General features: G+C 40.7%; 1 protein-coding gene across 1 annotated transcript; it reads left to right on the top strand.

Annotated features, from left to right (window-relative positions):
* Positions 1–498: 498 nt before the first annotated feature.
* On the top strand, positions 499–11,236 carry LOC139716007 (cytochrome P450 2U1-like). Its single transcript, XM_071627565.1, has 8 exons — positions 499–694; positions 2,104–2,277; positions 2,847–3,006; positions 7,465–7,598; positions 8,320–8,555; positions 9,252–9,368; positions 10,000–10,327; positions 11,043–11,236. The coding sequence occupies exons 1-8, from the start codon at positions 499–501 to the stop codon at positions 11,234–11,236; spliced, it is 1,539 nt and encodes a 512-aa protein (XP_071483666.1).
* The last annotated feature ends 551 nt before the right edge of the window (positions 11,237–11,787 follow it).

Below are 11,787 nucleotides of genomic sequence, written 5' to 3'. Positions count from 1 at the left end.
CGCTTGAATAAAAGACTTGCTTGAATAAAAGACAAAATCCGATAGCATAGTGCCTGTGTTTACCTCACATTCAATAATACAATATGAACTCGCGTCAAAAAGAGAAAAACATTTCATAACAGTCGTGTTGTACGAGCGTGTTATGGTACTGCCGTTTGCCTTGTACCATTCATTTTGTCAAGTTAAATGCACTCTGGTGGTACGAAAGTTTGATCTAGAATACTGCATTCCTCTTTCTTATCCTGGGGGTGTCACATCATAGGTGCTCAATGCTACGATACTCCCAACTCACAAAAAGTGTTCGATGAATAGAGGCAGGTACTAGTAAATAATTCAGATTAGTCAAGACCTTCCTACGATAAGCAGTCATCTATAGGGTCGTTGCGAAATGTCCCAAATTCATTGGTCTGAGGTTGGACTATTCGTCTAACATTGGGATTCATACGGTGAGTGTGAATCAATTTCAGCTTTTAAGCTGTGTATTAGACTTAATCTATCATGTATTCTATGACGAGTTACATTGGAGGCTGTTTGCCTAGTCTTACGATTCAGACCGTTCTTATCGGAAGTGTCGGCGCACTCTTCTTTACCTGGCTGGTCGGCATCTACCGGACGCCTAGGAATCTACCACCGGGACCCATCGGCCTGCCACTGTTAGGGTACATGCCATTTCTCCAGCTGCCTCCATTTAAAGGTAAAGTGCGTTAAAAGTCCACGTACATGGAATGACGCATGATGTGATATGAAGTGATATCTGATAAGGTGTAGTGCATAGAGACCAAAGACCAAAACATTTGGTTATATGGTAATTGCTTTGTAAACACAAATATCACCCTATATGCATACGGTTCCGACGATATGTCTGAGTTCAGACGCTCTTAATCTACGTCAGTTAGTTTTGACTTGGAAATAATGTCAGCGTTTTCGTTCTTCGCTGCACTGCGCAAGGAGCTCTTTCGCTCTCTCATGCTCGCAGTCCAACATTGATCTCCACTCTTTCATGATAAAAATCGTATAAACCTGAGAAAAAGAAGGTATTGAGACAACAGACTAATTAATGCATCTTATTTATCGCCATTCAAGTTGAATTACTGCATGAATCTATCAGACTTCCATCCTTCCATTCCTTATCCCATGTCAATTGTAGTTATTGCATTAAAAATACATCATTCCAAGTTTAAGTTTAGATGATTATAATCTTCTTATGGAAAGTTCTAATCCGTCGAAGACCTTTGAAACACATTTAAGCGCTATAGCGTTATAGATATATTAACCATTTTTGTTATAACTGCTACTCATTCAAAGTAGACGTGCTAATACAATACTTAAGGATAGATATTTTACCCATTATATGAACACATGGTCACAACCACACACTTCATCCACTGCCTCTGTTATCAAATCTTGCAAGGAGGCAACAACTTCCCTCAAGCACTTCCATGAACAACATAAATTTGAAGGGGGAGTTTAAAAAAAAAGACCAGTACGAAATCGGGAGGTAGATACATGTTTGTTTATTTGTTTTGGGTTTTGTTTTTTTTTTTCCAGCAGATATTGATTATTGCACTTCATTTACCCCATGGCGATGTGGCACATCTAATGCCAAGCTGACACTTGCACGACTTTTGGCCACGATTTTGTCGTGGCAAGTGGTGAACAAAATTTTGAACATTTCAAAATTCTCGTCCCGACATGGCACGCATTCACGACGGGTTTACGCACACTTCACGCCAGTTTACGACTAGTTTGCGCACTGGCACGACTCAAGTCGTGCCAATGCGTGCCACAAAATCGTGCAAGTGTCAGCCTGGCTTAAGGCTGCTGTTAACTTGCCGAAAATCTAGTTACCGGATGGAGAATGTGGCTGGCATAGGAGTAATTTTGTTTGCTTGCTTTTTTGGACATCTCAAATGAAAATTAAACTCAAATCCTAAATGAAAGCATGAATGATATGAGATGACAGTGATACATATAGAAAGATAGATAGAAAGATAGACAGATAGATACATATATAGATAATGTGTTTATTATCTATCTATGTCTTATCTATCTATCTATCTATCTATCTATCTATCTATCTATATATACACAAACTTCTTTCAGGATTCGCCCGTTTAGCCCAGAAATATGGCGGCCTGATCAGCGTCCGGCTCGGACCAATGCTAACCGTCGTCCTCAACGACGTCGATGCCGTCAAGCAGTCTCTCGTGAAAGAAGCCGACGTCTTCACCGACCGCAATGTCCCTATTGAATACTCGCTCGCCCTCCCTCTCGAAGGTAAAGAGGTTTCGTTGTGCTGCGTTCTTGGCTGCTCTTTAAGAGCTTCAAATTTTGCTCTGTGGCACCCCAGTACTTTTTACTCATCCATGAGTACGCATGTTGTTGTAACAGGTGCAACGAAATCAAAGAAAGGGAAGTTAAGTAAAAGCAATATCTCGCAGAAAGTTCTTTACGATTTTTGGTAAATTTTGCTCGTAAAGACTTTACATACCTACTTCTAGAGCAGCAACATCTATCCAAGCTTTAATTTTTCTCTTTTTCATATCCTGGTTATTTTTTATACAGTCCCAGTCATGTACCTTTGATTACATGAATTTGAATAATCATATCGGTAACTTTGTCGGCTTGCTCCGAACTATGTTATGTAACCGTAAATTGCTCCTGTTAAACTTACACGGCCATGCCGATAGCATCAATACCGACACAAATTAGGCAATGGAGTTATGCAACTGCTTTTTCCTGGATTCCACATCGGTGGTACTAGAGAACCAAGTTGCGAAACAGTTAATCCTATTCGAATTCTTTATCTTGGTTCTTTCTTTTCTGTTTGTCTGTTGGGACAAAAGGCAGCCTTGCTTTCTCGAGTGGAGATCAGTGGAAAGAGTTACGTAAATTCGTCGCCACGGCGTTCAGACAGTTCGAGGTCGAGCATGAAAAGTTGGAGTCGGTGATCGTCCGGGAGTCCGACAGGCTGTGTCGAGCATTTCATGACGAGGCGACCAAAGAGTATGACCAGAGAAATAAACTGACTGAATTCTATCCCCGACCTCCATCAGGTCAAAATATCATAGTTTTCAAACAAATTAAGCGGGTTCCCACTATCACGATTGGCGCCACGATTGAAATCGTGGTCTCAGTCGTGAAGCAATCGTGGTGATCTTATCAGATCGTATTAGATTGTATCAGATCTTGAGGTCAATCGTGGCAATCGCGTTAATCGTAGAAAAATTTTGGACGGTTCAAAAATTTTCTACGATTAACACGATTAATTTTTGATCGTGATCATCGCAACAGATTGTCTTGGATCGTTAGCATGAAAACGCAACAAATCTTATCTAATCGTGCTTCTTAATCGTGTTGATTGGGATCGACTTTTTCACTTTCCTTCTGCTGATTTTGCACATTTGCCCTTTCAATTCTTTTACTCGCAAATCGTACATATTTTGTATTCTGCGAGGTTGAATAAGGGAGGGGTGGCACAATGAAATACAAAATAACAACACCACTAAAACATCCACCAGAAGCAGAATGTTTCACATACCCCACAAAGTAACTTTTGTGACTTTTGAAAAGTGACCATTGTCGTGGATGTATGGTCACTTGTGCATAACTATGAAGATCACTGTCATTATTTTAGTCAATAAGTTAGTTAATAAGTGTAGCAATTTTTTTTTTTAGAAGTGACATTATATTAGGGGAGTTACCTTTCTGTTGTGTTTGTATGTCGGTTTTGTTAAACATTGTTAAATAAAACAATAAATCAAGCCAAACCAAACAAACTTTCAATGCCCCATGAGATAACGACATTTTGAAATAAAAATGCATATGATACATGTGAATATGAAATCAAACACACAAGCTATGCTATCAGTTCGGCCAATGAGCGTATATAACACATATTGTGTAAGTATTCAAAAAGATAGGTTCAATTTCATCATATTTTCTTCATGTATTTCAAAGGAAGGTGAAAACATTTGTCTTGATTTTTTTTTTTTTTTTTTTTTTACTGAAGATGGGACAATGATCTCATCTTGTGTATTCGTTTTTTTGTTTTTTTTTTGGTGTGTTTTTTTTTTGGGGGGGGGGTGTGGGGGCGGAAGGGTGAGCACGTCGATTCAATGATCTACGAATTGTATTAATTTCTTTAAGTTAACTTAGAGGAGGGACTATCTGAGGTTGTGGCTGGCCTAGGTGATGCTTTCTATCTGATGATAACGTAATCGTCATTCGCAATACTGCAAAGGTCACGTTCTCATCATCCTCAACCTGTCATCCCTTGCCATCATCAATGGTTGTGGATAGTAGGCCTAATCACTCTGCAGAAGTTGAGGAAACAATGAAATCCATCGTCAGCCGGACTATGATATTCCCATTCGGGTCCAATCGCACCTTAAATGGGGGTCGCTTTTGATCCCGATCGTGAGAGATGTCGTATCTTATCTCAACTGCCCGCATTGGTTCGCGGTATTTGTATTGGAACGTATCAGAGCATAGCTACACGCACCAAATCGGGGATCCCGATCGTAATGATAGTGGTAGATCGGAACCAATCATGGACTCAATCGGGACAATCCTATCGGATCGTATTTGAACGGGAGACCAGATCGTGACAGATCGTATTGTTTGAAATAGACCAATCGTTAAGCCCCCGTTCCACTATCACGATTTGGACCCCGATCTGTCCCGATCTAGCAGATCGGGAGAGAGCGGCAAAAGCGTACGGGGATCGGAAGCATCGTAGCAGCAGCGTGTGGAGGTCGGGGTTGGAGCGGGCAGTTTTTCAGATCGGGAAGAAATTTTGAACCGGTTCAAAATTTCTTCCCGATCTCCCCGATCAAAATTGACATATTTTTAATCGTACGGCAAGCGGGGAGAGCGTAGTGACAGCGTAAACGCAGCGGGGAGAGCGTAATGACGGCGTAAACGCAGCGGGATGAGCGTAACAAGGTCTTTCTGAGCGTAGTAACATCGGCACAAGAACGGGACGTAATTTTAGCTGTAATTTTCGAAGAAGAAGAAGAAGAGATGAAGAAAAAAAAAGAGAAGAAAGCAGCGAAGCAGCTACCCAAAAGGCGAAGAAAGAGAGACTGCACGTGATGCTTAAAGAGGAGGAAGAGGACATAGCAGAATTTTGAAGAATATGAAATCATCTACAACTGGAGGAAGACGGACTATAAAAGCAAGGATATCAAGAAAAATCCTTTGAAAAATCAGCACGTCTTTGTTTATACAATGCATTGCTGCAAAAGAACCGCGAGTTGAGGAGGCTCTTCAAGTTCAAGTTCAAGTTGATTTATTTCACTTCCAACAAACAAATAATAAAAAACACAAAGAAACGCTCATATACACAGACGTCATGAAATCAGTACCACAATGCGATGAACAGAATAACATTGTAAAAGAGATACAGGCAAATTATCAACAGAGATACCAATAACAGTTACGTCACTGTGGTAAATGCATACAAAATAGTGCTGGAAATGGAGGGGACTGCTAAAAAGCAGAGCTTGTAGTATTAGAATGCAGTCCCCTCATAGAGAAAAATATATAATTGCAAAAAACAACAACAACAAATTTCCCTAAACGGTAGCAAAAAAAAACAAAAAAAAAACAAGACAGACAGAGTAATACACACATACATGCACACATACGGACGCACATTAACAAACACATGGCGGCTCTCTTGTAAGGAAAAAATTGAGAGGATAGAAAGATATAGTAGTGAAGAAGGTAGTAAGTCCACAGTGGACAAGGGGGGGGGGGGGGAGGAGGGGAGAGGAGCGGGAGATGGTGGGTCATAACCAGGGCACTGGAGGCACAGAAGCACGGGCTCGTTGATGAAGAAAGAGTAGTGAGAATAACGAAGCAACAACAACTTTGAAAATCAAAAGTAAAAAAAGAAGAATGAATCTTCGAGGTCCACAGTATATTTCTTCGGTTCTGCATGCTAATAAGTTGACTGACTGCTGACCCACAGTCGAATCGGGGTACATCGGGGCACATCGGGCACTTTTCAGCTCTCTGAACGGGGTAACAGCGTGATAAGATCGTATAGATCGTTCAGAGCGTAGATACAGCGTGTATTGATCGGATAACATCGCCAACATCGCACTAACAGCGTAGCTACATCGTTCTAAAGCGTACCGGCAGCGGCAGAGATCGCAATGTCTAATTCCCGATCATCGTAGTAAGAGCGTAGCAAGCACTTGGTAGTCGTAACTGCAGCGTACTTAGAGCGTTCTAACATCGTACTGTGTCCAGATCGGCTCAGGTTTTACCCGATCCTTCCTGACCTGAGAAAATTGTCAAATCGTAGCGAGAACGGCATAGTGGAACGGGGGCTTTACCATATCGCATCCAGGCGAAGCAACATGACTCGCATAACCTCGTATCCAACGTGAAATTTCAGATGAGTTCAACGAAACTTCCACGATCAGTTACGAATGTCCAATCGCGGCGTTCGTAATAAATCGTACGATAGTGGGAACCCCGCTTTGACATAACAAACCACGACATGACACGACACGACACGACACGACACGACACGACACGACACGACACGACATGACATGACATGACGTAACCATTGATATCATATAGCATATCATATCATAATCATGTAAAATCATATCATTTCATAACATGACACGACGTAACATGTATGACGTAACATGACATAACATCTATAACACGACATAATACAACAAATCAATAAAATCGTTAAAAAAAGAATGGCTGGAAAGTGTTTCGGTAGGCCTGTTAGTTCCAAGATCATTACGTCACTCCAATGAATGGGATTCAGTTCACTGTGTATAATACTGTAAGTCTGCAGTGCAACTGTTTGGTAAGCATGGAACAATAAGTCATGGGTTCAAATCCCAGGCCGGTTCTTTCCTATTTTCTTTCTCTATCTAATAAAAACCGAGGAAGCGTTTTTGCTTACAGAGAGCTACAAGACAAAAAAGATTGTTATCTACAACAGTATGACAAAAATGTTGGTCTCAATACATAATAGAACAGTGACATAGCTACGTAGGCCTACCAGACATCCTTCTGATCACCAAAATTTCATAGGCAGACCACTGAAATTCATCACCATTATTAATCTGTAGTTGATAATTATGTCAAATCATGGACCTAAAATACAGTAATCACGCTGTATTTAGTCCCTCCCTACATACCTTATTCCTCGTTGGCTGATGCCCTTCAGCTTATTATCATATTTTATATCAAAGTATTCTACATCTTCGTCTTTATAGTGTACTCTGTACTTTGGCATGATTGTTTATCATTTCATAGTTTGATTTTTTATGCTGAATAAATAAATTCAATTCATTTCAATTCGTTGTAGGCCTACCCTGTCCTTGTTTAATCTATACTACAATGTATAGAGGGGCTCATATTAATTGAGTTATTGCTGTGTTAATTGCGCATGCATTTCTTTCCCATTTCCTGCCATGTCAGTCCATCTGGACGTCGCTCGTTCGACCCCCATCACATCATCAACAACGCCGTCTCGAACATCATCTGTAGCATCTGTTTCGGCCGCTCGTACGAGTATTCGGATCCCGAGTTTCACCGAATCCTCACCGTCGTCGGTTCGTATTACGCTAATTAAAACGAGAATCCATGCCATTACTCAAGTTGTTTGTAATGAGTCCATCGCAGCTAAGTCAAACAACCAGTCGAAATTCCTATGAAAAATTGGTCCCCCACCTCCACAAAAGAAAGAAAATCTAAGAATAATGGATAGCCTAGAAATGTCAGAATGCTACTATCTTATATCCCTCTTTTTTGCCAGTGGAAAGCGATTTTCTGTATCTTATCATGCAACCTTGAATCTTGCATCTTAAAATATCAGGTGCTGACTTTAAATGCAAACTTACTAACATGGGACAATTGATGTGTGTTACTTCATTTCATGTTATCACATCCGTCATCACATCGAAAAGTCTTACGAACCTCAGGGCTGCCAACTCTCACTCATTGAGAGTGACACTCACTCATTGAGAGTGAGACTCACTCATTTTGGTCCTTTCTCACTCGAAAACTATATTTCATTTGCATGCCTTTCTATTGATTTCACTCACTTTGACTCCTAAATTATAGCATTGGCCTATGTGAGTCTCACTCTCAACTAGTTTCCAATGTTGGCAGCCCTGGAACCTACCAGTTTAAGGATTTAATTTCCCTGAATGAAGATTGCATCTCTGACAGAGTAGAGATCTAAAGAAAGTTTGACAGAAAGGGAGGTGCGTTCTCCTATAAATTGTATTGGTATTCGCTTAATAGCTTCCTCTCTCCTTCTCCACTTCTTAGGAAACTCATTCCGTAGTCTGTCCCCGTCTGGCTGGCTCCTAGTGTGTCGTGGTTTGTACTACACCCCCCTCTATCGACAGGTTCGCCTCAACCTGGCCACACTGGAGGCCTTCATCCGGGACATCGTCCAGCAACACCGGGAGACTTTCGATCCCGACAACCTGCGAGACATCATCGACATGTACCTCCTGGAGGTTAGGCGGCTTGATGAGGAGGGAATCGATACCCACATGAAGGTCAGTTAGTGGGACCGACTGAGCTACAAAATACGACACGCATTATGTCATGAATATTGCTACTCTTCATTGTAGAAGAATAGTACAGAGACCATTTTGAGATCCTAGTCAAAGAAAACGGTAGAGAGATGCCGTCTTGCATAATTCGTTTCCATGACTATTGTTTACTAAAAACATGTGCAGATCTTGCTTTTTATGAGCAATCAGAAAAGTAATAATTTGAGGGGAAAAAAGAGGAATATACAAATATATCATATCAGGGCTTGATTTCTGTTTAATCTCATAAATGACGCCTTTACATAAAAAAATAACCATTATCATAGATTCAAAGTTTTCAATCATTGTATCAGAATAGACTAAGCATTGTTGAAACATTTATATTAGTGGCAGCCATATATGCAAAATTGAAGGTGATGATGTTATCTCCACGAGTCTTACTTCAGTTGTCAGAAACGTCTTACGTTGACAAGAAATTGCTAGGAAGTATTAATATTCTTCACATCAAGCTATCATAGTTTCGTAGTAATCTAGAAACGACGACGTTTAGAGGAAAGGGGCTATAGTTGCTGAATTATTGTCCAAAAAACATGATTAAAAAGAAATCTGAGCAAAATTCAGCGGAAGAGACGAAAGGTGATTATCATTGCAGCATTATTTGAATCACGTTAAATCATTGGTCAACAATCCACCAATCAGGAAGCGAACATCTGGAGGGGTGTGTTCGATATCTTTCTCGCTGCTTCTGAGTCAATGACGTCAGCCTTGCGATGGATCCTCCTCTACTTGATCGACAACCCCGATTTACAAAGCAAGGTATGTAGAACAGTGCCTTAAGGCTTCGCACAACTGACCAAAAGTTACCATCAATATTTTGAGGAAGAAAATGTGTGATTAGATATGGAGCGAACATTTTGCTGGAAACCAACAAAACCAGTATTTCTCCTCGCGCTTTGCTCGTGGTATGGCTCAATTCAGGATATACTAGTACCACACATTGTTAATAGTTAAATAGTCATTGGCCAGTTACTTCTTTATTCCTCAAAATGACGTCACCCTGACATCCTGACGTCAGCATTCATCCAGGGTTGAATGTTGGAGATGTTAATGGCAATAATGCTAGTTGACTTATTTATGAAATAATAGGTAACATTTATTAATACTGCAGTGCTCAGTCATTATTTCGACATTCTTTCCGTATACTAAACTTGCTACATTGGACAAAGCATTCATTATATGGAATGTGCATGATTCCTGATTGTGGTTGATAAATAATTGTCTTGTGAATAATTGTCCAAATTCACATTATTTTTGTTGTTGTTGTGTTTCTTGTTTGACTTAAATGAAGATTTTATATTCTGTGTGTGTGTGTGTGACTTTACTCGTTTTCTTGAATTCTGGAGTGAGAATTCCTTTTTACCAATTATTTTCGGTCATTCCTGATAAGATTCGATCCGACATCATACGAATCGTCGGCCCATCCCGGGACCCAGCGATCACGGACCGTGACCAGCTCCTACTCCTCGAGGCCACCTGTATGGAGGTCCTCCGGCTACGACCACCGGCCCCGATGGGAGGACCGCGACAGACGAGGCACGACGTCCTCGTCAACGACCACTTCATCCCCGAGGGCACGCTAGTGTTAACCAACGTCTGGTACATCCACCGGGACCCCGAGAACTGGCACGATCCGACGCGGTTTGACCCCGCTAGGTTTCTCACAACAGATGGGAAAGACCTGGTGAAGAACCCAGCGTTCATGCCCTATGGAGCTGGTAAATACTATTTTGCTTGTTACATGCTGTATTCTTAAACATTTATTATCTTATCCTGCGAGATTCGGTGTATAGTTAGGATTTCAGAAATAGATGGCAGAAATCCCGTGTATAACATTTCGATATGTTATACTGCCATGAACAAGATATAAACGAAAAAATCTACTCTTATCAACAGAGGCAGGGTTCAAATTCATGAAATTATGCCGTCGAGGAGGATTCGAACCTACGACCTCCTGATCACCGATCAGGCGTCATTTCCACTAGACCACCGAGCTTCCGCCGGTGATCAGGAGGTCGTAGATTCGAATCCTGCTCGAGTAAGTACGCCCATGATTTTTTTTTTAATCATGGCTACTACTAAAACACTGATCAATTCAGTGCTTATTTACGTCGATGTAGGGCAATTTGTCAATCAGTTGCAAAGAGGCAGGGTTGTTGAACACCAGTTCAATAGAATGATCTCACGAATTTATCTGGTAATTCTCTCTCTTTTTTTTTTCCTTTTGGAAATCAAGCATTTTTCCACCCAATACGCCCAGTATGCAAAATATCGCAAGGAGTATGCGTGTCGAAAATGTAATATAGGCTACTGTATTGATGGTCTGTGTATTACAGAATATATTGCATGGGTAATAATTTGTATGATATATTAATCATACTTGATGGTCATAATTACAATTTTCATTCCTCTCATCATGTCATCTTTTAATAGGGAGGCGACTGTGTGTTGGCGATCGCATTGCCCGAATGCAGATGTTTTTGTTTCTCGCATCGATGCTGCGGAGATTCGAGTTTTCGCTTCCAGAAGGCGCTACGGCCGATTTTGGCGTCGATGGGGGAAACTTCACCTTGTCCGCCGCCCCTTTTGAAATATCCATCCGCGAAGTCAACTCGGAGTCGAGCTGAGTGTAAAGCTCGAATTGTGAATAGTTGCCATGCACATAACCTTCAAATTTCATACCTATTACATTATATACCTGTATGCACACCGACGAACTCACACACTTTACGTGAACACATAATTGACCTGAACTATTGATTATGTAGACGCATGGGCGCGTACACTTTTGGAGGTTTTGTGTTTCAAAACACACACACGCTTACGCACGCACATCCATCCACACACACACCCTCACACAAACAAACAAACAAACACACATTGTATAACATCCACACATTCTCAATATAAGTAATCGAGTGTACAATCACACGAAATCACATAATTAGAGGAAACGAGGCCCTACTTTGATTTATCAAATTGTCATGATTTTAGTATTCAAAGTAGTCTTTCATTCTACTCACTGGAAACAATAATGATAACGGAAACATTGTTATGTAATTCACAATTTTTCTATTAGAATAACGTTCACAGAGAGGGCTGGAACAACAACAACAAAATAAAGTGTTGACCATAAAAGTATGATTTTTGGGCAGACACATTTTTGGTGACAACGTTT

This window comes from Diadema antillarum, unplaced genomic scaffold, assembly GCF_040938485.1.
Source record: "Diadema antillarum isolate AM-2024a unplaced genomic scaffold, OU_Dant_1.0 scf00000060, whole genome shotgun sequence".
Taxonomy (NCBI): Eukaryota; Metazoa; Echinodermata; class Echinoidea; order Diadematoida; family Diadematidae; genus Diadema; species Diadema antillarum.
Note: the sequence above shows the minus strand (reverse complement) of the source record. Positions and strands in the feature narration are given on the sequence as shown.

Coding starts and splice junctions, on each gene's coding strand:
- LOC139716007 (XM_071627565.1), top strand. CDS start 499: ATGTATTCTATGACGAGTTACATTGGAGGCTGTTTGCCTAGTCTTACG. Junction 695..2,103: donor CCAGCTGCCTCCATTTAAAG/GTAAAGTGCGTT, acceptor AACTTCTTTCAG/GATTCGCCCGTTTAGCCCAG. Junction 3,007..7,464: donor CATGACGAGGCGACCAAAGA/GTATGACCAGAG, acceptor CTGCCATGTCAG/TCCATCTGGACGTCGCTCGT.